The sequence below is a fragment of the Nerophis ophidion genome, linkage group LG09 (assembly GCF_033978795.1).
Source record: "Nerophis ophidion isolate RoL-2023_Sa linkage group LG09, RoL_Noph_v1.0, whole genome shotgun sequence".
Taxonomy (NCBI): Eukaryota; Metazoa; Chordata; class Actinopteri; order Syngnathiformes; family Syngnathidae; genus Nerophis; species Nerophis ophidion.
Genome location: NC_084619.1, coordinates 61,850,839 through 61,877,241, shown reverse-complemented (window position 1 = coordinate 61,877,241; position 26,403 = coordinate 61,850,839). Strand labels below are relative to the sequence as shown.

The window sequence follows — 26,403 nt, the reverse complement described above, 5'->3', positions numbered from 1 at the left end:
TTTATGAATATATATATATATATATATATATATATATATATATATATATATATATATATATATATATATATATATATATATATATATATATATATTAGGGGTGTCAGAAGAATCGATTTTTCAATTTATTGCGATTTTTAATTGAAAAGAAAAATCAAAAATCATATATACTCGTATTAATTTTTTTTAAATCTTTACTGTCCAGCATCTTAGGCAAATCATATTGTTGTTGTCATAAACTGTATATATACATATATATAAATATATATAGATAGATAGAACATTTTATTTTTATGTAAATACCAGCAGTGGCCAAAGTGCGCCCGCAGAGTATTTCTTTGCCTGCAAAAAATGGTCTAAAAAAGAAAACAGTACAAACATAAAAATAAGGACAACATTTGGAATGTATTGAAAAAATGCAGACATTTTCAAACTTTTTTCAAGCATTTTTGAAAATATAACACCAAAACAGCCACCCCATACTTTGACTTTCCAGTGTGTGGCTCTTGGTGGGAAAAGTTTAGACAGCCCTGATATATAAAATTAGATTTATTATGATATATTATTAATAACGTGTTGGATTTATGAAAAAAGCCAAGTTGAGACGTCTCAGGAAGGTTGGAGGAAGTTGGAGGAGGATTGATGGAAGTTGCATGAAAGTTGTCAATAAAGTTGATTTTGATCGAAAGCGTTTCCTTCTGGTGAATGTTGGCGCCCCCTGCTGCCCGCTGCTTCAACACACAGCCTTTATCATGGACTCGGAGGCCTCAGTGCTGTTCTTCCCACGCAAGGGGCGCTGTGGTGGCGCCGAGGTTCCGGCGGTGACGTGGAAAACGTCCCACCTGACAGGAAGTAGTCCGCCGTTGAAAAGCCGCGACGCCAGGAAGGAGAAGAGCAAGATGGCGGCAAGCGAACACAGCATGGCGAAGGTCTTCACCGGGAAGCGCTGCACTTGGACCCCGTCCTCCAGGGCGCTCCCGGGGAAGACGATGACGGGCGCCAGGCCTATCATGGGCTCGCCGCTCAGCACCCGGATCAGGAGCCCCAGCAAGCCGCCCGCCACGGCGCCGTAACCGTTGGCGACGTCGAAGAAGACGACGCAGAACAACTGGGGGAAGATGACGTTGTAGGACAACTCAGCGCCCAGGAACCAGAACAGGATCACGCTGGTCTTCAGTCTGGTGAGCGCCGTGCCGGCCACGCCGACCACCACCACCGTCAGCCGGATCACGTGCTGGATCTCTCGCTCCGACGCCTGTGAGCGGGGAGAGCGAGCGAGGGAGGGAGTCACACGCCGGCGTCGGCCCCTCAATCAAACCGCCTTACCTGCGGCCGGAGGATGTTCTTGTAGATGTTGGAGGAGAACACTGACGCCGCCGAAAGCAGGGCGGAGTCGGCCGACGACATGACGGCGGCGGCCACGCAGCCGATGCCCACGATGGACATGTAGGGCGGGGTCAGGTGTTGCAGCACCAATGGCAGGACCAGCGCCGCCTCACCGCGCTCCAGCGGCGACGGAGACCCGTAGGATGTCACGTTCCAGTCTGGGGGAAACACTCAGGACATTGTGGCGCCGTTTCCACCTGCGGGGGAAAGGTGAACTCACCTATGGACGCCCCCACAGCCCCCAGCAGGATGGGAGGAACGCCGAAAACCAGGATGACGCCGGCGGCGATGAAGCACAGACGCTTGGCCGTCGCAGGCGACGCCGCCGACAGCGTCCTCTGGTGGAAGGTTTGATATCCAAGGCTGCCCAGCGCCTGGTGGCCATTTGTGTCTTCAATACCAAAACTTTCTTTAAAAGTTAAAGTTAAAGTACCAATGATAGTCACACACACACACTAGGTGTGGTGAAATTTGTCCTCTGCATTTCCCCTTGAACACCCCCTGGGAGGTAAGGGGAGCAGTGGGCAGCAGCGGTGGCCGCGCCCGGGAATTATTTTTGTTGATTTTAAATGTATATCACTCACTATTTGGATACCTGAATTTTGTTTTCCACATTTATTATTGCTGACAATTTCATTGGGCAAAAATTTGTGAGCCAAAAATTCAGTGTTTTAAAATTAAATCCAGAACAGACCTGGGCAAATCAAGGCCCGGGGGCCGCATGGAGAGGAGAACAATCACGTGGAACGAAATATGGAGCATGGAGTCTAGTAGACTAAGTTTCATCATTAGAGCCACATATGATGTCCTGCCCTCTCCAACCAACCTACATCTCTGGTATGGAGAGGACTCAGCCTGTCTCCAGTGTACAGCCCCAGCATCCCTCAAACACATCAATCAATCAATGTTTACTTATATAGCCCTAAATCACTAGTGTCTCAAAGGGCTGCACAAACCACAACACAAACCACTACGACATCCTCGGTAGGCCCACATAAGGGCAAGGAAAACTCACACCCAGTGGGACGTCGGTGACAATGATGACTATGAGAACCTTGGAGAGGACGAAAGCAATGGATGTCGAGCGGGTCTAACATGATACTGTGAAAGTTCAATCCATAGTGGATCCAACACAGCCGCGAGAGTCCCGTCCACAGCGGAGCCAGCAGGAAACCATCCCGACCGGAGGCGGTTCAGCAGCGCAGAGATGTCCCAAGCCGATACACAGGCAAGCGGTCCATCCTTGGTCCCGACTCTGGACGAGCGGTCCATCCTGGGTCCAGACTCTGGACAGCCAGTACGTCAGCCACGGCCATTGGACCGGACCCCCTCCACAAGGGAGAGTGGGACATAGGAGAAAAAGAAAAGAAACGGCAGATCAACTGGTCTAAAAGGGGGGTCTATTTAAAGGCTAGAGTATACAAATGAGTTTTAAGGTGAGACTTAAATGCTTCTACTGAGGTAACACCTCGAACTGTTACCGAGAGGGCATTCCAGAGTACTGGAGCCCGAATTGAAAACGCTCTATAGCCCGCAGACTTTTTTTGGGCTTTGGGAATCACTAATAAGCCGGAGTCCTTTGAAGGCAGATTTCTTGCCGGGACATATGGTACAATACAATCGGCAAGATAGGTGAGACCTAGACCGTGTAGTATTTTATACGTTTTTTGATTGATTGATTGATACTTTTATTAGTAGATTGCACAGTTCAGTACATATTCCGTACAATTGACTACTAAATGGTAACACCCGAATAAGTTTTTCAACTTGTTTAAGTCGGGGTCCACGTTAATCAATTCATGGTACAAATATATACTATCAACATAATACAGTCATCAAACAAGTTAATCATCATAGTATGTACATTGAATTATTTACATTATTTACAATCCGGGGGGTGGGATGAGGAGCTTTGGTTGATATCAGAACTTCAGTCATCAACAATTGCATCAACAGAGAAATGTGGACATTGAAACAGTGTAGGTCTTACAGTAGGATATGTACAGCCAGCAGAGAACATAGTGAGTTCAGATAGCATAAGAACAAGTATATACATTAGAAGTACATTTGAGTTGTTTATAATCCGGGGAGATGGGATGTGAATGGAGGAGGGTATTAGTAAAGTGTTGAAGTTGCCTGGAGGTGTTGTTTTGGAGCGGTTTTAAAGGAATATAGAGATGCACTTACTTTTATACCTGTTGGGAGTGCATTCCACATTGATGTGGCATAGAAAGAGAATGACTTAAGACCTTTGTTAGATCGGAATCTGGGTTTAACGTGGTTTGTGGAGCTCCCCCTGGTGTTGTGGTTATGGTGGTCATTTACGTTAAGGAAGTAGTTTAACATGTACTTCGGTATCAAGGAAGTGTAGCGTTTTTTATAGACTAGGCTCAGTGCAAGTTGTTTTACTCTGTCCTCCACCCTGAGCCAGCCCACTTTGGAGAAGTGGGTTAGATTGAGGTGTGATCTGGGGTGGAGGTCTAAAAGTAACCGGACTACCTTATTCTGGGATGTTTGGAGTCTAGATTTGAGGGTTTTGGAGGTGCTGGGGTACCAGGAGGTGCAAGCGTAATCAAAGAAGGGTTGAATGAGAGTTCCCGCTAGAATCCTCAAGGTGCTTTTGTTGACCAGAGAGGAGATTCAGTAGAGGAATCTCGTTCTTTGGTTGACCTTTTTGATCACCTTGGTTGCCATTTTATCACAGGAAAGATAGCCTATAGAATGGAACCTAGGTAGGTGATCTCATCCTTCCGGGTGATAACAATGTCACCCACTTTTATAGTGAAGTCACTGACCTTGTTAAGTTTGATATGGGACCCAAATAGGATGGATTCCGTTTTACCTAAGTGTATGGATAGCTTGTTGTCCACGAGCCAGGTGCAAATATTGAGGACTTCAGCACTGAGGATTTGTTCCACCTGTGACTTGTCCTTGCCGGATACCAGCAAGGCCGAGTCATCCGCAAAGAGGAACAATTTACAGTGGCATGCTGATGGCATGTCATTTACGTATATTAGGAACAGTAAAGGTCCTAGTATACTGCCTTGGGGGACTCCACAGCTTACTGAGAGGGGAGGGGACATGGTGCCGTTCACCTCTACCACCTGTTTCCTCCCCTCCAAGTAAGATTGCATCCAGCTCGATGAGGTTTCGTCGAATCCGATTGCTCGGAGCTTATCCAACAGTATAGCGTGGTTAACGGTGTCAAAGGCCTTCTGAATGTCCAGCATGACCATGCCGCAGTATTTGCCCGCGTCCACCTCATGTTTGATGTGGTCGGTCAGATAGAGAAGGCATGTGTCAGTGCAGTGGTTAGTAAGTAAGTAGTAAAACCTTAAAGTCACATCCTAAGTGCACAGGAAGCCAGTACAGGTGAGCCAGTATAGGCGTAATATGATCTTGGTAGGTTGCAAGACCAGTCTGACTCAAGGGAGATACACCTGGCGCCACAACCAGGTACTGAAGTGTTTGGCTGCCGAACTTGAGAATAAGAGAGTAGTCACCAATGCCATGCCTCTAAATGCTCAGGCTGCCTTCCCACGCAAAACAACTTTCATCCGGGAAGCCATCACCTTCAGACTTAGGCCCACTGAACGCAGCCCGAGATTGGGAAATGCGGGTAGACCTCAGCCAGAAGCATATCATCCCACACAAAATTGCAGCAACCAGCCAGCGTCCAGACCTGGTCCTCTGGTCAATGTCCTGCCGCCGTGTCTTCATCGTTGAGCTAACGGTCCCATGGGAGGACTCCATCGATGAAGCATTCGAACGGAATAGGCTGTGATATGCCAACTTGGCAGCTGAAGCAGAGGCACGGGACTGGAATGTGAAGGTGTGGTCTGTGGAGGTGGGCTGTAGAGGCTTTGTAGCCAGTTCCACCACAAGGCTCCTGAAGGAATTAGGAATCAGAGGACAGGCCCAACGTAAGGCTATTAAAGAACTTGCCACTGCAGCAGAACGTAGTAGCCACTGGCTGTGGCTGAAGTGCAGGGATGGCTGCCAAATAAACACGCGGTGCCACCATGCGAGACGTACCCAGGTCTGATCAGCCTGTGGTGGGCCAATGACGTCGGGGAACACAACTGAAGATGTGTTGTACTGGTGGCACCACATGATTATTGCCAAACTCCACCCCACCCAAGAGGACACCTCCGACCCCATTTAATTGTTGTGCTGAATATTTAGGGATCTTTAACAACTAGTCCTATTAGGAATCCTTTAAGATGGAAAGTGTAGCTGCCGTTATGATGTGCTGTAGTCTGCGCTTATGGATGATATACCAGTTACTTTTGGTCAACTAATTAGTTACTTTGGCAGACTTGGGCAAATTAAGGGCCGGGGGTCACATGCGGCCCGTTGACCTTTTCAATCTGGTCCGCTGGACATTCCCAAATATATATTTTTTTAGATCTTTAAGATGGAAAATGTAGCTGCCATTATGATGTGCTGTGATGTTTTCTAACGACAGTAAGGCTTGAACTATACAAAGTATTTCAATGGTTGGAATCTGTGGTTTCGGGTGATATACTAGTTACTATGGTCATCTAATTTGTTACTATGGTCATCTAATTAGTTACTATGGTCATCTAATTAGTTACTATGGTAATCGACGTCACAGCAGCTCAGATGAGGCACCAAGCAGTGTGGGCGGTAGAGATGCGCGGTTTGCGGTCTCATCCGCGGAGTCCGCAGATAAACCGCGGGTCGGGCAAGTGACATGACGAAAAAATATATTTTAATTAGATTCGGGCGGGCCGCGGTTGAACCATCCGGAAATATTTGATATACATGGTTCTGGGATCGGTATCCTTTGTCATTCAAAGAGCCATTTAAAACCTGTGTCATAAAGCGAAGAAGACAATAGGAGACGCTAATAATCTCTTGTGTGACTGCCGGCAGTCACCCTGATAATAAGTATTAGGGCGTGCTATGAAGCCATTGACTTTGTCGCCTACTACAACGTGTACGATCTGCTTGTCAGTCCAGCATCATGTTGTGTGTGGCTTCCGCGGCAACACGCACACGACTGCAAGGCATACTGGGTGACACAGAGTACACTAATGGTTGTGATATAAACAATTTTAACACTCTTAGTAATATGCGCCACGCTGTGAAGCCACACAATACAAGATTGACAAACACATTTCGGGAGAACATCCTCACAGTAACACAACATAAACGCAACGCAACAAATACCCAGAATCCTTTGTATCCGTGACAATTCCTGACTATTTTATACACCCCGCTAGCAGCAAAACTATGGCATGAGCAGAGTGAACAGAAGTAGACAAAGCTACAGGTGACAAGACAGGTAGTGGTGACATCAACAGGTAAAAAGCAGGTAAAAATAGGAGCGGGCTGATTGACACCAGGTGTGGCCAGGTGCGAATCAGCCGCACCTGGGGGGAAACAACGCTCAGGGAGAAAGACAGAAACCAACAAAATAAGAGCGCTGACAGGAAATACTACACACACAGAGGAAAAAAACTAGAAAACAAACAAACTGTCAGAGGGCAAGCCTGACACCCGCAACACCAGAAAGGGACACGCGGTAGAAAATGAATGGATGGAGTTATATATATATATTAAAATATGTATGTAGTCAACAATATATTTATTAAATAATATTTAATATGTCAAGTTTGCTGTTAGCCTAATTATTCTAAGCTGAATTTTTAAATGCAATTTTTGCTCACAAATTTTTATTTAATTTGATTGTCAGCTCAATTAAATGTAAAAAAAAGAAATAAAATAAAATTTTAAAATCCAAACGCAAAAAAGGTTTCAGTTTCATGAATTCAGTACCCCCCAAAAAACTTTTATAATAAACACAAATGAACCTCCTTAACACGCCCTCATCGTCACGGCATGACACAGCGCACCCTGGTGGCAGGGAAGACGACTGCGTCCACTTACTAAAAAGAAGAAGTTATCCAGAAGGACCCAGAAGTTGTGGATGTTCCAATCGCCGATCCAAGGAGGGTGGATTGTGTTGTTCATCAGCGTGGACCCGATATGGCTCACGTGCTCATTGGTCAGGGCGAAGGGAACGCACGCCCACTACACACACACACACAAACACACACACACACACACACACACACACACACACACACACACACCGGGTTCAAAGCTGGCACACACAAGTGGAAGCAGACGCACCAGGCTGAAAAAGATGAGGAGCAGCTGGATGACATCGGTGTAGGCCACGGAGTAGAGACCCCCCAGCAGCGTGTAGGTGATGGCCACGCCCGCTGAGATCCAGATGCACACGTTGAAGGACAGATCCAGAACCACGCTCATGGTCACACCTGTCACACCCACACACACATTGACGAAGACCATAGCGCACGTGTGTGTGTTATTGTATTTTTCCCCTTCTTGAGACATCAACAAGGAAGAATACCTTCCATATGAGGAGGTGTGAACAAGTTAGGACATAAATCATGGTCCCGATAAGGAAAATCATTGCATCTAATAGAGAGCAAATACTAGAGTCCGTGAACATTGCTCCAAAGTCAGGATTTTTTTTGTTGAATTAATGTGAATATAAAATAAACATGGACAGGTGCAAAGGCAGCAAAATATGATAAAACAAGCTAAAGAAGGACTTCTCTATTCATCCACGAAAAAACCCACCAGGTGAACATTTGATTTTACGACTTCCAGGTGCTGACAACCCGCGTCCAATACAGTGGGGCAAAAAAGTATTTGGTCAGCCACCGATTGTGCAAGTTCTCCCACTTAAATAATGACAGAGGTCTGTAATTTTCATCATAGGTACACTTCAACTGTGAGAGACAGAATGTGAAAAAAAAATCCAATAATTCACATTGTAGGAATTTTAAAGAATTTATTTGTAAATTATGGAGGAAAATAAGTATTTGGTCAACCATTCAAAGCTCTCACTGATGGAAGGAGGTTTTGGCTCAAAATCTCACGATACATGGCCCCATTCATTCTTTCCTTAACACGGATCAATCGTCCTGTCCCCTTAGCAGAAAAACAGCCCCAAAGCATGATGTTTCCACCCCCATGCTTCACAGTAGGTGTGGTGTTCTTGGGATGCAACTCAGTATTCTTCTTCCTCCAAACACGACAAGTTGAGTTTATACCAAAAAGTTCTATTTTGGTTTCATCTGACCACATGACATTCTCCCAATCCTCTGCTGTATCATCCATGTATCCATTTTGGTAAAAACTCAACTCGTCGTGTTTGGAGGAAGAAGAATACTGAGTCGCATCCCAAGAACACCATACCTACTGTGAAGCATGGGGGTGGATACATCATGCTTTGGGGCTGTTTTTCTGCTAAGGGGACAGGACGATTGATCCGTGTTAAGGAAAGAATGAACGGGGCCATGTATCGTGAGATTTGGAGCCAAAAACTCCTTCCATCAGTGAGAGCTTTGAATGGTTAACCAAATACTTACTTTACACCATAATTTACCCCAAAAATTTATTTAAAATTCCTATATTGTGAATTCCTGAATTCTGTCTCTCACAGTTGAAGTGTACCTATGATGAAAATTACAGACCTCTGTCATCATTTTAAGTGGGAGAACTTGCACAATCGGTGGCTGACTAAATACTTTTTTGCCCCACTGTATGGGACCGTAGGATGAACAAATACACAGTGGTTCTTAACCTTTTTTTCAGTGATGTACCCCCTGTGAACAGTTTTTAAATTCAAGTACCCCCTAATGAGAGCAAAGTATTTTTGGTTGAAAAAAACAGACACAGAAGTAAAATACAGCACTATGTCATCAGTTTCTGATTTATTAAATTGTGTAACATTGCAAAATATTGCTCATTTGTAGTGGTCTTTCTTGAACTATTTGGAAAAAGAGATATAAAAATAACTAAGAATTTCTTGAAAAATAAACAAGTGATTTAAATATAAATAAAGATTTCTACAAATAGAAGTAATCATCTTAAAGTGCCCTCTTTGGGGATTGTAATAAAGATCCATCTGGATTCCATCCATCCATCCATCATCTTTCGCTTATCCGAGGTCGGGTCGCGGGGGCAGCAGCCTAAGCAGGGAAGCCCAGACTTCCCTCTCCCCAGCCACTTCGTCTAGCTCTTCCCGGGGGATCCCGAGGCGTTGCCAGGCCAGCCGGGAGACATAGTCTTCCCAAAGTGTCCTGGGTCTTCCCCGTGGCCTCCTACCGGTTAGACGTGCCCAAAAAACCTCCCTAGGGAGGCGTTCGGGTGGCATCCTGACCAGATGTCCGAGCCACCTCATCTGGCTCCTCTCGATGTGGAGGAGCAGCAGCTTTACTTTGAGCTCCTCCCGGATGACAGAGCTTCTCACCCTATCTCTAAAGGAGAGCCCCGCCACACGGCGAAGGAAACTCATTTCGGCCGCTTGTACCCGTGATCTTGTTCTTTCGGTCATGACACAAAGCTCATGACCATAGGTGAGGATGGGAACGTAGATCGACCGGTAAATTGAGAGTTTTGCCTTCCGGCTCAGCTCCTTCTTCAGCACAACGGATCGATACAACATCCGCATTACTGAAGACGCCGCACCGATCCGCCTGTCGATCTCACGATCCACTCTTCCCTCACTCGTGAACAAGACTCCTAGGTACTTGAACTCCTCCACTTGAGGAAGGGTCTCCTCCCCAACCCAGAGATGGCATTCCACCCTTTTCCGGGCGAGAACCATGGACTCGGACTTGGAGGTGCTGATTCTCATTCCGGTCGCTTCACACTCAGCTGTGAACTGATCCAGTGAGAGCTGAAGATCCCGGCCAGATGAAGCCATCAGGACCACATCATCTGCAAAAAGCAGAGACCTAATCCCGCGGCCACCAAACCGGAACCCCTCAACGCCTTGACTGCGCCTAGAAATTCTGTCCATAAAAGTTATGAACAGAATCGATGACAAAGGACAGCCTTGGTAGAGTCCAACCCTCACTGGAAACGTGTCCGACTTACTGCCGGCAATGCGGACCAAGCTCTGACACTGATCATACAGGGAGCGGACCGCCACAATCAGACAGTCCGATACCCCATACTCTCTGAGCACTCCCCACAGGACTTCCCGAGGGACACGGTCGATTGCCTTCTCCAAGTCCACAAAGCACATGTAAACTGGTTGGGCAAACTCCCATGCACCCTCAAGAACCCTGCCGAGAGTATAGAGCTGGTCCACAGTTCCACGACCAGGACGAAAACCACACTGTTCCTCCTGAATCCGAGGTTCGACTATCCGGCGAAGCCTCCTCTCCAGTACACCTGAATAAACCTTACCGGGAAGGCTGAGGAGTGTGATCCCACGATAGTTGGAACACACCCTCCGGTCCCCCTTCTTAAAGGAAGGGACCACCACCCCGGTCTGCCAATCCAGAGGTACCGCCCCCGATGTCCACGCGATGCTGCAGAGTGTTGTCAACCAAGGACTTGGAGAAGGCATTCGACCGTGTCCCTCGGGAAGTCCTGTGGGGAGTGCTCAGAGAGTTTGGGGTATCGGACTGTCTTATTGTGGCGGTCCGCTCCCTGTATGATCAGTGTCAGAGCTTGGTCAGCATTGCCGGCAGTAAGTCGAACACATTTCCAGTGAGGGTTGGACTCCGCCAAGGCTGCCCTTTGTCACCGATTCTGTTCATAACTTTTATGGACAGATTTTCTAGGCGCAGTCAAGGCGTTGAGGGGTTCCAGTTTGGTGGCCGCAGGATTAGGTCTCTGCTTTTTGCAGATGATGTGGTCCTGATGGCTTCATCTGGCCGGGATCTTCAGCTCTCGCTGGATCGGTTCGGAGCCGAGTGTGAAGCGACCGGAATGAGAATCAGCACCTCCAAGTATGAGTCCATGGTTATCTCCCGGAAAAGGGTGGAGTGCCATCTCCGGGTTGGGGAGGAGACCCTGCCCCAAGTAGAGGAGTTCAAGTACCTAGGAGTCTTCTTCACGAGTGGGGTAGGAGAGGATCGTGAGATCGACAGGCGGATCGGTGCGGCGTCTTCAGTAATGCGGACGTTGTATCGATCTGTTGTGGTGAAGAAGGAGCTGAGCCGGAAGGCAAAGCTCTCAATTTACCGGGTGATCTACGTTCCCATCCTCACCTATAGTCATGAGCTTTGGGTCAACACCGAAAGGACAAGATCACGGGTACAAGCAGCCGAAATGAGTTTCCTCCGCCGGAAGATAGAGATAGCATGAGAGGCTCTGTCATCCGGGAGGAATTCAAAGTAAAGCCGCTGCTTCTACACATCAGGAGGAGCCAGATGAGGTGGTTCGGGCATCTGGTCAGGATGCCACCCGAACGCCTCCCGAGGAAGGTGTTTAGGGCACGTCCAACCGGTAGGAGGCCACGGGGAAGACCCAGGACACTTTGGGAAGACTATGTCTCCCAGGTAGCCTGGGAGCACCTTGGGATCCCCCGGGAGGAGCTGGACGAAGTGGCTAGGGAGAGGGAAGTCTGGGCTTCCCTGCTTAGGCTGCTGCCCCCGCGACCCGACCTCGGATAAGCGGAAGAAGATGGATGGATGGATGGACAGATGTCCGGTGCGGGAAGTGTGTACTTCCTCTTCCTTTGTACTTTTTGAGGAGATGGTGATAGTTCTTTACAGCTCCGTGTTTCTTCATTGTGTAAATATTCTTCCCAAACGTTCCTAATACTTTAAAAGTTAAAACAATAATGTTGTGGGTATAAGTGATGTGTTGTTGGAAGTAATTTTTATGCTCAATTTTGTTAATTAAGGAGTTAAGCGTCGACTTTATGAGTTGTTGGGTCGTATTTACGCATGCTATTTACACCCCACGGGAGCAGATATCAGTCAACGGGCCGCATGTGGCCCCCGAGCCTTAATTTGCCCAGGTCTGATCTAAATTATCACAAAACTTTGTGTTTCAATGAGTTCCCGGCGAGCTGACAAAAGCTGTCTTTAATCCTACCAAGCAGAAGGCTGGTAAAACACCACTGTGTAGGATGGGAAGCAACATGAAGGTGTTCTGTTTCTCTCATGTATTGTAATCAACAGAAAGATATTGTCTTCACCCAAGAACTACAAGGCGGAGAGGAAGCAGAGCCTGACTCCCCTACAGGGACCTCTTCTTTGAACTGTTTTACAACCTTTTCTGTGAACTGTTTACAACCTTTTCTTTGAACTGTTCTGTAACCAAAGGTGAAGGCTGTTTACGACCCCCGTGCCTTAGAAACAGCTATGGCCATGTAGTCAGGGAAAGTCCAAATAAAAGAGAAGGCGTACAATATTGTCTTGTTTAACAGATGTCATCAGTGTTTGAACCTGACAGTGGCCATCTGTGGTCCATGACTTCTTTGTCATCGGCCTTAAGCACATTACAAAAGACAAAAAATAGAGATCTCTCGGCCTTGAACACATTACAAAAAACACAAAAAATAGAGATCTCATTTGCATCCCCTGTTGGTGAAATATATCAAAATAAGGGTGGTCCCATAAAGGACGGATTTTTCAAACTGACTCTGTGTCCGTTTTAAAAGTGCTCCCTCTCTGGTCAACATATGAAATAAGTGTGTGTAAGAAATTGAAGTGCTCCCCCTCTGGCCAACATATGAAATAACGAGTGTGTGTAAGAAATTGAAATGCGCCCCCTTTGGCCAAAATTAATTTAAAAAAATAAATAAATATGTAAGTAAGACACATTGTAATACCTTGAAGTAAATAATGAAGATTAAAACCAATAACACGCAAAAAAATACAAAAATAAAAACAAATGAACTAAAATCAGTCTTTTTCTCAAAATTTGTCGACTTTTTCTTAAAAAATTGGGAACAATATCTCAAATTCTTTCTGCTTCTGATATATTGCAATATTTTCTCATAAAGTGATTCCTTTTTAATGTAAAATTATTACTTTTTTAAATGAAAAATTATTACCTTTTTTAATGCCGAATGGCGACATTCGTCATTTAAAATTTTGACTTTTATCGCAATATTTTTGTGGGGGGTTTTGAGTGAAATTATGACTTGTCATAATTTTTTGCCTGGTAAAATTCCGATTATTATTTTAATATTGCCAACATTTTTAAAGTTTTCTTTTAAAAAGGTGACTTTTGTCGACTAAAATTACGACTCTTTTCATAAAAATGCCAACATTTTAATTTTTTTTCTTGAAAAATGGCGACGGTTCTTGAGCAAAATTCCAACTTTTATCATAATATTGCACAAATGTTCAGTTTTTCTGGTCAAATTTTGACTTGCGTTGAGTAAAATTACGACTTTTATTGTAACACTGCCAAAATTTCAAGTATTTCTAGTGAAATTGTGAACTTTGTCTTGCGAAATTCCAACTCATTTTTCACAAGTTTTTTTCATGTGTTCATAGTAGGTATATATTATTAATGTTGTAAATACAAATCTTTATATATCTAGAAAGAGTGGTCTCGAGAAGGTAACGAATACAAGGATGTGTGTGTGTGTGTGTGTGTGTGTGTGTGTGTGTGTGTTTGTGTGTGTGTGTGTGTGTGTGTGTGTGTGTGTGTGTGTGTGTGTGTGTGTGTGTGTGTGTGTGTGTGTGTGTGTGTGTGCTTCACCCAGGCCGATGAGGGTGCAAGGAACCCAGAAGATGTCGAGGAAGAGCGAGGTCACCGACAAAGCGCCCGTCAGAACTTTGCCGTACTTGAGCATGAAAGGATCCAGCATGGTGACGCAGCGCTTTTCACGGAGCGGTCCGGCGAACATGACGCCACCTGTTCGAGAGCCACACGGTTTTTCATCAACGCTGCCTGAGGGTTGAACCTCCTTCAATTCTCCGGCACGTAAGCGGTAGGAAATAGATGGATGGATGGACTCTTAGTAGTGTTTGCACATGACAAAGGGCCAAAGCTCGTTGTCCAACGCAAGTCTTGAGGCATGAGGGAGTATTGTTTGCGTCGGACAAAAAAAACAAAAAGCCAAAACTTACTGTTACCTGCTCTTAAGGAGTTAGGGAATAGTGTTTGCAACGTTTTGTTGCAAACACTAGAATGTAACAAACACTGCCCCCTTGAAGCCTTAAGAGTCGCGATGGACAACGAGCCAAAAAAAGTCAGAGCTTGTTGTCCAGCGTGACTCTTGAGGTGTCAGAGAGTCACGTTTGCGCCCGACAACGAGCCAAAAAGTCGAAGCTCGTTTTCTGGCATGACTCTTGAGGCATCAGGGGTAGTGTTTGCGCCCAACAGTTAGCCAAAAAGACTAAACTCGTTGTCCGACGTGACTCTTTAGGCATTAGGGTTAGTGTTTGCGGCCGACCGCGAGCCAAAAAGTTGAAAGTTGTCATTCAGCACAACTTTTGAGATATTAGGGAGTACTGTTTGCACCTGACAACGAGCCAAAAAGTCGAAAACGGTTGTCCGGCGTGACTCTTGAGGTGTCAGGGAGTATTGTTTGGTCTGACAGCGAGCCAGAAAGCCAAAGCTCGTTGCCTGATGCAAACACTAGAATGTAACAAACACTGCCCCCTTGAAGCCTTAAGAGTCGCGATGGACAACGAGCCAAAAAAAGTCAGAGCTTGTTGTCCAGCGTGACTCTTGAGGTGTCAGAGAGTCACGTTTGCGCCCGACAACGAGCCAAAAAGTCGAAGCTCGTTTTCTGGCATGACTCTTGAGGCATCAGGGGTAGTGTTTGCGCCCAACAGTTAGCCAAAAAGACTAAACTCGTTGTCCGACGTGACTCTTTAGGCATTAGGGTTAGTGTTTGCGGCCGACCGCGAGCCAAAAAGTTGAAAGTTGTCATTCAGCACAACTTTTGAGATATTAGGGAGTACTGTTTGCACCTGACAACGAGCCAAAAAGTCGAAAACGGTTGTCCGGCGTGACTCTTGAGGTGTCAGGGAGTATTGTTTGGTCTGACAGCGAGCCAGAAAGCCAAAGCTCGTTGCCTGATGCAACTCTTGAGGCGGTGTAGTGTTTGCACCTGATAACAAGCCAAAAAGCCAAAGCTCATTGTCAAACATGACTTTTGAGGCGTTAGAATAGTGTACACTAAAAAGACGTAAACACTACTCCCTGACAACTCCAGAATGGCCCCGAACACTGAGCTTTGACTTTTTGGCTTTTTGTCCGGCCCGACTCTTAAGGTATTAGGGAGTAGTGTTTGCACCCGATAACAAACCAAAAATCCGCCGCTCGTTGTACAGCACAACTCTTGAGGCGTCAGGGAGTAGTATTTGTGACGGAATACCGCAAACACTGCTGTGACGCCTCGAGAGTCGCGCTGGACAACAAGCTCCGGCTTTGTACACTACAGCAATGTACACTAGAACTTTGTAATCACTACTCCCTGACCCCCAAAGAGTGCCGCCGGATAATGAGCTTTGACTTTTTGGCTTGTTGTCCGGCCCAACTCTTAATGTGTCAAGGTGTAGTGTTTGCACCCAATTACAAGCCAAAAAGCCGACACTCATTGTACGGCATGTCTCTTGAGGCGTCAGGGAGTAGTATTTGTGACGGAACGCTGCAAACACTGCTGTGACGCCTCGAGAGTCGCGCTGGACAACCAGCTCCGGCTTTGTACACTACAATAGTGTACACTAGAACTTCGTAAACACTACTCTCTCACGCCCAAAGAGTGGCGCCAGGCATTGAGCCTTGACTTTTTGGCTTGTTTTCCTGAGCCTTGACTTTTTGGCTTGTTGTCCGGCTCAACTCTTAAGGCGTCAGAAAGTAGTGTTTGCACCCGATTACAAACCAAAAAGCCGACGCTGGTTGTACGGCACGACTCTTGAGCCGTCAGGGAGTAGTATTAGTGACGGAACACTGCAAACATTGCTGTGACGCCTCGAGAGTCGCGCTGGACAACGAGCTCCGGCTTTTTACACTACAGTAGTGTACACTAGAACTTCGTAAACACTACTCTCTCACGCCTAATGAGTGGCGCAAGACATTGAGCCATTACTTTTTGACTTTTTGTCTGGCCCAACTCTTAAGGCGTCAGAGAGTAGTGTTTGCACCCGATAACAGACCAAAAAGCCAACGCTCGTTGTACGCCACGACTCTTGAGGCATCATGGAGTAGTATTTGTGATGGAACACTGCAAACACTGCTGTGACGCCTCGAGAGTCGCGCTGGACAACCAGCTCCGGCTTTGTACACTACAGCAGTGTACTCTAGAACTTCGTAAACACTACTCTCTCACGCCTAATGAGTGGCGCCAGACATCGAGCCTTGACTTTTTGGCTTGTCTTAAGGCGTCAGAGAGAAGTGTTTGGACCCGATAACAAACCAAAAATCCGCCGCTCTTTGTACGGCACAACTCTTGAGGCATCAGGGAGTAGTATTTGTGATAGAACACCGCAAACACTGCTGTGACGCCTAGAGAGTCGCGCTGGAAAACGAGCCCTGGCTTTGTACACTACAGTAGTGTACACTAGAACTTCGTAAACACTACTCTCTCACGCCTAAAGAGTGGCGCCAGACATTGAGCGATGACTTTTTGGCTTGTTTTCCTAAGCCTTGACATTTTGGCTTGTTGTCCAGCCCAACTCTTAAGGCGTCAGGAAGTAGTGTTTGCACCCGATTACAAACCAAAAAGCTGACACTCGTTGTACGGCACGACTCTTGAGCCGTCAGGGAGTAGTATTTGTGACGGAACACTGCAAACATTGCTGTGATGCCTCGAGAGTCACGCTGGACAACGAGCTCCGGCTTTGTACACTACAACAGTGTACACTAGAACTTCGTAAACACTACTCTCTCACGCCTAATGAGTAGCGCCAGACATTGAGCCTTGACTTTTTGACTTGTTGTCTGGCCCAACTCTTAAGGCGTCAGAGAGAAGTATTTGCACCCGATAAAAAACCAAAAAGCCGCTGCTCGTTGTACGGCACAACTCTTGAGGCATCAGGGAGTAGTATTTGTGATAGAACACCGCAAACACTGCGGTGACGCCTCGAGAGTGGCGCTGGACCACCAGCTCCGGCTTTGTACACTACAGTAGTGTACACTAGAACTTCATAAACACTACTCTCTCATGCCAAATGAGTAGCGCCAGACATTGAGCCTTGACTTTTTGGCTTGTTGTCTGACCCAACTCTTAAGGCGTCAGAGAGTAGTGTTTGCACCCGATAACAGACCAAAAAGCCAACGCTCTTTGGACGGCACAACTCTTGAGGCATCAGGGAGTAGTATTTGTGACGGAACACCGCAAACACTGCTGTGACGCCTCGAGAGTCACGCTGGAAAACGAGCTCCGGCTTTGTACACTACCGTAGTGTACACTAGAACTTCGTAAACACTACTCTCTCACGCCTAATGAATGGCTCATGACATTGAGCCTTGACTTTTTGGCTTGTTTTCCTGAGCCTTGACTTTTTGGCTTGTTGTCTGGCCCAACTCTTAAGGCGTCAGAAAGTAGTGTTTGCACCCGATTACAAACCAAAAAGCCGACACTCGTTGTACGGCACGACTCTTGAGCCGTCAGGGAGTAGCATTAGTGATGGAACACTGCAAACACTGCTGTGACGCCTCGAGAGTGGCGCTGGACAACGAACTCCGGCTTTTTACACTACAGTAGTGTACACTAGAACTTCGTAAACACTACTCTCTCATGCCTAAAGTGTGGCGCCAGACATTGAGCCATGACTTTTTGGCTTGTTTACCTGAGCCTTGACTTTTTGGCTTGTTGTCCGGCCCAACTCTTAAGGCGTCAAAAAGTAGTGTTTGCACCCGATTACAAACCAAAAAGCCGACGCTCGTTGTACGGCACGACTCTTGAGCCGTCAGGGAGTAGTATTTGTGACGGAACACTGCAAATACTGCTGTGACGCCTCGAGAGTCGCGCTGGAAAACGAGCTACGGGTTTTTACACTACAGTAGTGTACACTAGAACTTCGTAAACACTACTCTCTCACGCCTAATGAGTAGCGCCAGACATTGAGCCTTGACTTTTTGGCATGTTGTCTGGCCCAACTCTTAACAAACCAAAAAGCCGACACTCGTTGTACGGCACGACACTTGAGCAAACATGGGAGTAGTATTTGTGACGGAACACTGCAAACACTGCTGTGAGGCCTCGAGAGTCGCGCTGGAAAACGAGCTCCGGCTTTGTACACTACAGAAGTGTACAATAGAACTTCGTAAACAATGAGCGATGCCTAAAGAGTGCCGCCGGAGAATGAGCTTCAACTTTTTGGTTTGTTGTCCTGCCCAACTCTTAAGGCGTCAGGTAGTAGTGTTTGCACCAGATTACAAGCCAAAAATCTGTCGCTCTTTGTCCGGAACGACTTTTAAAGCGTCAGAGTCGCGCTGGACAACGAGCTTTGGCTTTGTACACTAGAACATTGTAAACACTACTCCCTGACGCTTCGAGGGTGGCGCCAGACATTAAGCCTTGACTTGTTGTCCGGCGCCACTCCAGTAGTGTTTTCCACGTTGTGGGGCACAACAATTGTCCTCTAGCCCCGCCCCTTGTGTGACGCCCAATCAGCCGCCAGCCTGACTTGATCGAAGGTCAAACTCTCACCCAGGATGAAAGAAGCGCTGTAGCCCAGCGTCACCATGGCAGCCCAGGCCGCGCCCAAGGATGGCGTGTACACCATCTCCGCCAGGCCCACGATGAAGCCGCCTCCCACCCACGTGGCTGCGGGGGAGGAAAGACAAAAAAGGGGGCGGGGTTAAGTCGCCGGTTGGCCTTGTTGCCGGCGAACAGAAACTCACCCGTCATGGTGAAGATTCCCACCAGCAAGCTGATGCGGCGGTTGCCTAGCAACGACATCTCCAGGGAGGAGGTGGGCTGTTTCTTCTTCTCCCTGCGGGCCTTGAAGGAGGCCCAGATGCCGATGCCCAGGACCAGCAGGTAGAACAGGGACATGACCACGGTGCCGGGGACGTTGACGGCCATCTTGGACACGCTTACGACTACAAATGACATAAAAACATTGTAGTTCATAACAGTCCATGAACTCTTTTTTATGTGGGAATGATCCCAAACATCAGCAGGCTGCAGGAGAAATACACTCCAACGCTCTCCTGGCTCTCAATGACAACATTTACTAACACACTTTTTACTGTGAAATAGACACACTTTTTTGGAGCCTGACATCCTCCCGCTTGCAGCATTTCTATCATGCAGTTTTTTGGCTGTGTGTTCCAGTGTGTGTGTGTGTGTGTGTGTGTGTATATATATATATATACAATATATACACACACAGTATATATACAATATACAAAAAATAGTGTGTATATATATATGTATGTATATATATATATACACACATAAATTCACTTCTAATTCATTTATTTTTTTTACTTTGCTTCTTATAACTTTCAGAAAGACAATTTTAGAGAAAAAATACAATCTTAAAAATGATTTTAGGATTTTTAACACATATACCTTTTTACCTTTGAAATTCCTTCCTTTTCTTTCCTGACAATTTAAATCAATGTTCAAGTAATTTTGTGTTTATTTTTATTGTTAAGAATAATAAATACATTTTAATTTAATTCTTAATTTTAGCTTCTGTTTTTTCGACAAAGAATATTTGTGAAATATTTCTTCAAACCTAGTGTGTTTTAAATTGAAAAAAACAACAAAATGTGTTGAATCAAATTTAAATCTTATTTCTAAGTTTTTTTAAATTTCTTTTAAAAAATATTTTCTGGAAAATCTAGAAGAAATAATGATTTGTCTTTGTTAGAGATATACCTTGGTCTAATTTGTTATATATTATGACAAAGTGCAGATTGTATTTTAACCTTTTTAAAACATGTCATCAAAATTCTAAAATCAATCTTAATCAGGAAAAATTACTATTGATGTTCCATAAATTCTTTACATTTTTCAAAAAAGATTCGAATTAGCTAGTTTTTCGCTTTATTTTTTTCGGTTGTATTTTGAATTTTAAAGAGTCAAAATTGAAGATAAACTATGTTTCAAAATTTGTTTATTTTGTTCGTGTTTTGTCCTCTTTTAAACCGTTAAATTAAGTGTTTTTTTCATCATTTATTCTCTACAAAAAAACTTCCGTAAAAGGAAAAAGAAAGTATGACGGAATGACAGACAGAAATACCCCATTTATACATATATATATATATATATATATATATATATATATATATATATATATATGTATATATGCGTGCAGTTTATCAAAGCAACAAACAAACAATCGGAAAATTCCCGTCGTATCAATTCCTAGATATGGTCGTAATTATACTAAATGCACTGGGCATAATAAACACAACATTATTAATATTGCTACTACGGATAATTTGATCAAAAATTCCCTAAAACAGCCCACTACCTATAATATAGGTTTTTTAAACATATGATCATTGTCTCCCAAAACGTTGTTAGTTAATGATATCATCAGAGACAACAATCTTAACGTCATCGGTCTCAGCGAAACCTGGCTTAAACCAAACGACTTTTTTGCGCTAAATGAGGCATGTCCTCCTAACTTTACACATGCGCATATTGCCCGTCCGCTTAAAAGGGGTGGGGGGGTCGCACTAATATACAACGAAAACTTTAACCTTAGTCCTAACATAAATGATAAATATAAATCGTTTGAGGTGCTTACTATGAAGTCTGTCACACCGCTCCCTCTACACCTGGCTGTTATCTACCGCCCCCCAGGGCCCTATTCGGACTTGATCAATGAATTCTCAGAGTTCGTTGCTGATCTAGTGACACACGCCGATAATATAATCATAATGGGGGACTTTAATATCCATATGAATACCCCATCGGACCCACCGTGCGTAGCGCTCCAGACTATAATTGATAGCTGTGGTCTCACACAAATAATAAATGAACCCACGCATCGCAACGGTAATACGATCGACCTAGTGCTTGTCAGGGGTATCACCGTTTCCAAAGTTACGATACTCCCGTATACTAAAGTATTGTCCGATCATTACCTTATAAAATTTGAGGTTCAGACGCATGTTTGTCAAACTACTACTAATAATAACTACTATAGCAGCCGCAACATTAATACGGCCACAACGACAACTCTTGCTGACCTACTGCCCTCGGTAATGGCACCATTCCCAAAATATGTGGGCTCTATTGATAACCTCACTAACAACTTTAACGACGCCCTGCGCGAAACCATTGATAACATAGCACCGCTAAAGTTAAAAAAGGCTCCAAAAAAGCGTACCCCGTGGTTTACAGAAGAAACTAGAGCTCAGAAATTATTATGTAGAAAGCTGGAACGCAAATGGCGGACGACTAAACTTGAGGTGCACCATCAAGCATGGAGTGATGGTTTAATAACTTATAAACGCATGCTTACCTTAGCTAAAGCTAAATATTACTCAAATCTCATCCACTGTAATAAAAACGATCCTAAATTTTTGTTTAGTACGGTAGCATCGCTAACCCAACAAGGGACCCCCTCAAGTAGCTCCACCCACTCAGCTGATAACTTTATGCAAATCTTTAGTAAGAAAATTGAAGTCATTAGAAAGGAGATTAAAGACAATGCGTCCCAGCTACAACGGGGTTCCATTAACACTGACACGATTGTATATACGGCGGATACTGCCCTCCAAAATAGTTTCTTTCGTTTTGAGGAAATAACATTAGAGTAATTGTTACAACGTGTAAATGGAATAAAACAAACAACATGTTTACTTGACCCTCTTCCTGGGAAACTGATCAAGGAGCTCTTTGTATTATTAGATCCATCAGTGCTAAATATTATAAACTTATCACTTTCCTCGGGCACTGTTCCCCTAGCATTCAAAAAAGCGGTTATTCATCCTCTTCTTAAAAGACCTAACTTCGATCCTGACCTCATGGTAAACTACCGACCGGTGTCTCACCTTCCCTTTATTTCAAAAATCCTCGAAAAAATTGTTGCGGAGCAGTTAAATGAACACTTAGCGTCTAACAATCTATGTGAAACCTTTCAATCTGGTTTCAGGGCAAATCACTCGACGGAGACAGCCCTCGCAAAAATGACTAATGATCTATTGCTAACGATGGATTCTGATGCGTCATCTATGTTGCTGCTCCTCGATCTTAGCGCTGCTTTCGATACAGTCGATCATAATATTTTATTAGAACGTATCAAAACACGAATTGGTATGTCAGACTTAGCCCTGTCTTGGTTTAACTCTTATCTTACTGATAGGATGCAGTGTGTCTCCCATAACAATGTGACCTCGGACTACGTTAAGGTAACGTGTGGAGTTCCCCAGGGTTCGGTCCTTGGCCCTGCACTCTTCAGCATCTACATGCTGCCGCTAGGTGACATCATACGCAAATACGGTGTTAGCTTTCACTGTTATGCTGATGACACCCAACTCTACATGCCCCTAAAGCTGACCAACACGCCGGATTGTAGTCAGCTGGAGGCGTGTCTTAATGAAATTAAACAATGGATGTCCGCTAACTTTTTGCAACTCAACGCCAAAAAAACGGAAATGCTCATTATCAGTCCTGCTAGACACCGAACTCTATTTAATAATACAACTCTAACATTTGACAACCAAACAATTAAACAAGGCGACACGGTAAAGAATCTGGGTATTATCTTTGACCCAACTCTCTCCTTTGAGGCACACATTAAAAGCGTTACTAAAACGGCCTTCTTTCATCTCCGTAATATCGCTAAAATTCGCTCCATTCTGTCCACTAAAGACGCTGAGATCATTATCCATGCGTTTGTTACGTCTCGCCTCGATTACTGTAACGTATTATTTTCGGGTCTCCCCATGTCTAGCATTAAAAGATTACAGTTGGTACAAAATGCGGCTGCTAGACTTTTGACAAGAACAAGAACGTTTGATCACATTACGCCTGTACTGGCTCACCTGCACTGGCTTCCTGTGCACTTAAGATGCGACTTTAAGGTTTTACTACTTACGTATAAAATACTACACGGTCTAGCTCCATCCAATCTTGCCGATTGTATTGTACCATATGTCCCGGCAAGAAATCTGCGTTCAAAGGACTCCGGCTTATTAGTGATTCCCAAAGCCCAAAAAACGTCTGCGGGCTATAGAGCTTTTTCATTTCGGGCTCCAGTACTCTGGAATGCCCTCCCGGTAAAAGTTCGAGATGCCACCTCAGTAGAAGCATTTAAGTCTCACCTTAAAACTCATTTGTATACTCTAGACTTTAAATAGACTCCCTTTTTAGACCAGTTGATCTGCCATTTCTTTTCTTTTCTTCTATGTCCCACTCTCCTTTGTGGAGGGGGTCCGGTCCGATCCGGTGGCCATGTACTGCTTGCCTGTGTATCGGCTGGGGACATCCCAGCGCTGCTGATCCGCCTCCGCTTGGGATGGTTTCCTGCTGGCTCCGCTGTGAACGGGACTCTCGCTGCTGTGTTGGATCCGCTTTGGACTGAACTCTCGCGACTGTGTTGGATCCATTATGGATTGAACTTTCACAGTATCATGTTAGACCCGCTCGACATCCATTGCTTTCCTCCTCTCCAAGGTTCTCATAGTCATCATTGTCACCGACGTCCCACTTGGTCATTATTGTCACCGATGTCCCACTGGGTGTGAGTTTTCCTTGCCCTTATGTGGGCCTACCGAGGATGTCGTAGTGGTTTGTGCAGCCCTTTGAGACACTAGTGATTTAGGGCTATATAAGTAAACATTGATTGATTGATATATTGATATATATATATATATATATATATATATATATATATATATATATATATATATATATATATATATATATATATATGTGTGTGTATTTATTAAAGTTAAATTGAACAAATTGGCTATTTCTAGCAATTTATTTAAGTGCGTATCAAACTGGTAGCCCTTTGCATTAATCAGTACCCAAGAAGTAGCTCTTGGTTCCAAAAAGGTTGGTGACCCCTGATGTACGGTATATATTTTATTCGTATCAGTCCCTGACCACCAGGGGTCAGCAGCGTCTACAAAAACAAGCCACACGGCAAGAAGTATGAAGTAGAACTACCACTAAAACCTGTAGAGGGCAGTAGCATCACGCTTAAAAAAAGAAAAAGAAGAATAATAGTAAGCAGGAAGACGAAGGTGTCCTATGATTGGTTGATTTCAAACTCCCAGCGCCACCCTCGCCTCGACTTTATGTCTACTTTATACTTCTCTTTGCACTCCCGACACATTGGACTCTCCATGTATTGATCACTTATTGACCATTTATTCATCCTCTATTGGCCACTATTGTGAGCGTGGGTGAGTGTCCCTACACATTTTCATGTTTGTTTTTTCCCCACGTCGTAGAAGTGAGGCGGAAGGCTCAGGTATAACAAGAAGCTAATAGCTAGCGAGGCTACTTAAAAATATATATTTTTGCTTCTTCAACATTTGCATCATGTGTGTATGAGACCCAATTCTAGTCGTGAAATCACGAATGTGTTATTTAGATGTGATTCTGTTTACCTGTAAACCTTACATCCGAGTCAGCTAAAAGTCAAAATACCGTATTTCCATAAATTGCCGCCCGGGCGCTAATTAATTTTAAACCTCTTCTCACTCCTGCGCTTACCAAAGGCATGCGGTAAAAGTAAGCATGCGCTAATTATTTTAAAACCTCTTCTCACTCCGGCACTTACCAAAGGTATGCAGTAAAAATTTGAGTGTGATGTAAGTTTGGACCTTAAATCCTACTGAATAGCTCTTAATCTCCTTCCCTTTATACGATTTCAAATTACCGGTATTGAAATCCATTTTGAAAATGATGACAGGGGAAGTGTCACTTCCCAGGCGGTAATACTAAGCATGTGCTAATTATTTGGGGAAGCGAGTTTGACCCGGCAGTAATTCAAGGCAGGCGCATACTATATGCCCTGCGGCAATTCAAGGAAATATGGTAACCTTCAGCTGTCAAAGTCAAGGCCTGGGGCCACATCTGGCCCACGACATAGTACTTTGTGGCCCGCGACGTAGTAGTATGTGGCCCGCGATGTAGTACTATGTGGCCCGCGACATTGTACTATGTGGCCCGCGACGTAGTACTATGTGGCCCGCGACGTAGTACTATGTGGCCCGCGACTTAGTACTATGTGGCCCGCGACATAGTACTATGTGGCCGGCGACATAGTACTTTGTGGCCCGCGACATAGTACTTTGTGGCCCGCGACATAGTACTATGGGGCCGGCGACATAGTACTATGTGGCCCGCGACGTTGTACTATGTGGCCCGCGACGTAGTACAATGTGGCCCGCGACGTAGTACTTTGTGGCCCGCGACGTAGTACTATGTGGCCCGCGACGTAGTACTATGTGGCCCAGGACGTAGTAGTTTGTGGCCCGCGACATAGTACTATGTGGCCCGCGAAAGCCGAGGAATATTGTGCGTCAATAAAGTACGAACCCCGTTTCCGTATGAGTTGGGAAATTGTGTTAGATGTAAATATAAACGGAATACAATGATATGCAAATCATTTTCAACCCATATTCAGTTGAATATGCTACAAAGACAACATATTTGATGTTAAGACTGATCTTTTTTTTTTTTTGCAAATAATCATTATCTTTAGAATTTGATGCCAGCAACACTTGACAAAGAAGTTGGGAAAGGTGGCAATAAATACTGATAAAGTTGAGGAATGCTCATCAAACATTTATTTGGAACATCCCACAGGTGTGCAGGCTAATTGGGAACAGGTGGGTCCATGATTGGGTATAAAAGCAACTTCCATGAAATGCTAAGTCATTCACAAAAATGAATGTGGCGAGGGTCACCAATTTGTGAGCAAATTGTCGAACAGTTTAAGAACAACATTTCTCAATGAGCGATTGCAAGGAATTTAGGGATTTTACCATCTATGGTCCGTAAAATCATCAAAAGGTTCAGAGAATCTGGAAAAATCACCGCAATGATATTACGGACCTTTGATCCCTCAGGTGGTACTACATCAAAAACCGACATCAGTGTGTAAAGGATATCATCACATGGGCTCAGGAACACTTCATAAAACCACTGTCAGTAACTACAGTTGTTCGCTACATCTGTAAGTGTAAGTTAAAACTCTACTATGCAAAGCGAAAGCCATTTATCAACAACACCAAGGAACGCCGCCGGCTTCGCTGGGCCCGAGCTCATCTAAGATGGACTGATGCAAAGTGGAAAAGTGTTCTGTGGTCTGA

At 44.8% G+C, this 26,403-nt stretch overlaps 2 protein-coding genes across 7 annotated transcripts in view; one reads left to right on the top strand and one right to left on the bottom strand.

The window, feature by feature from the left end:
• Nucleotides 1–446: 446 nt before the first annotated feature.
• LOC133559586 (high affinity choline transporter 1-like) overlaps nt 447–26,403 on the bottom strand; it is a 51,360-nt gene continuing 25,403 nt past the window's right edge. The window contains exons 2-9 of the mRNA XM_061911480.1: nt 19,009–19,209; nt 18,815–18,931; nt 13,909–14,064; nt 7,549–7,697; nt 7,303–7,446; nt 1,607–1,760; nt 1,327–1,544; nt 447–1,255 (exon numbers count right to left, since the gene is read on the bottom strand). Coding sequence (XP_061767464.1) covers nt 734–1,255; nt 1,327–1,544; nt 1,607–1,760; nt 7,303–7,446; nt 7,549–7,697; nt 13,909–14,064; nt 18,815–18,931; nt 19,009–19,192 — 1,644 coding nt within the window. The 5' untranslated portion in view covers nt 19,193–19,209 and the 3' untranslated portion in view covers nt 447–733. The remainder of the gene's footprint in view (nt 1,256–1,326; nt 1,545–1,606; nt 1,761–7,302; nt 7,447–7,548; nt 7,698–13,908; nt 14,065–18,814; nt 18,932–19,008; nt 19,210–26,403) is intronic.
• LOC133559585 (kinesin-like protein KIF20B) overlaps nt 24,306–26,403 on the top strand; it is a 58,036-nt gene continuing 55,938 nt past the window's right edge. For 3 of the 6 annotated variants that reach the window (XM_061911475.1, XM_061911476.1, XM_061911474.1), the window contains exon 1: nt 24,306–24,486. The gene's annotated coding sequence lies outside the window, so the exon portion shown is untranslated. The remainder of the gene's footprint in view (nt 24,487–26,403) is intronic. The other 3 variants (XM_061911479.1, XM_061911478.1, XM_061911477.1) reach the window with 1 other exon arrangement.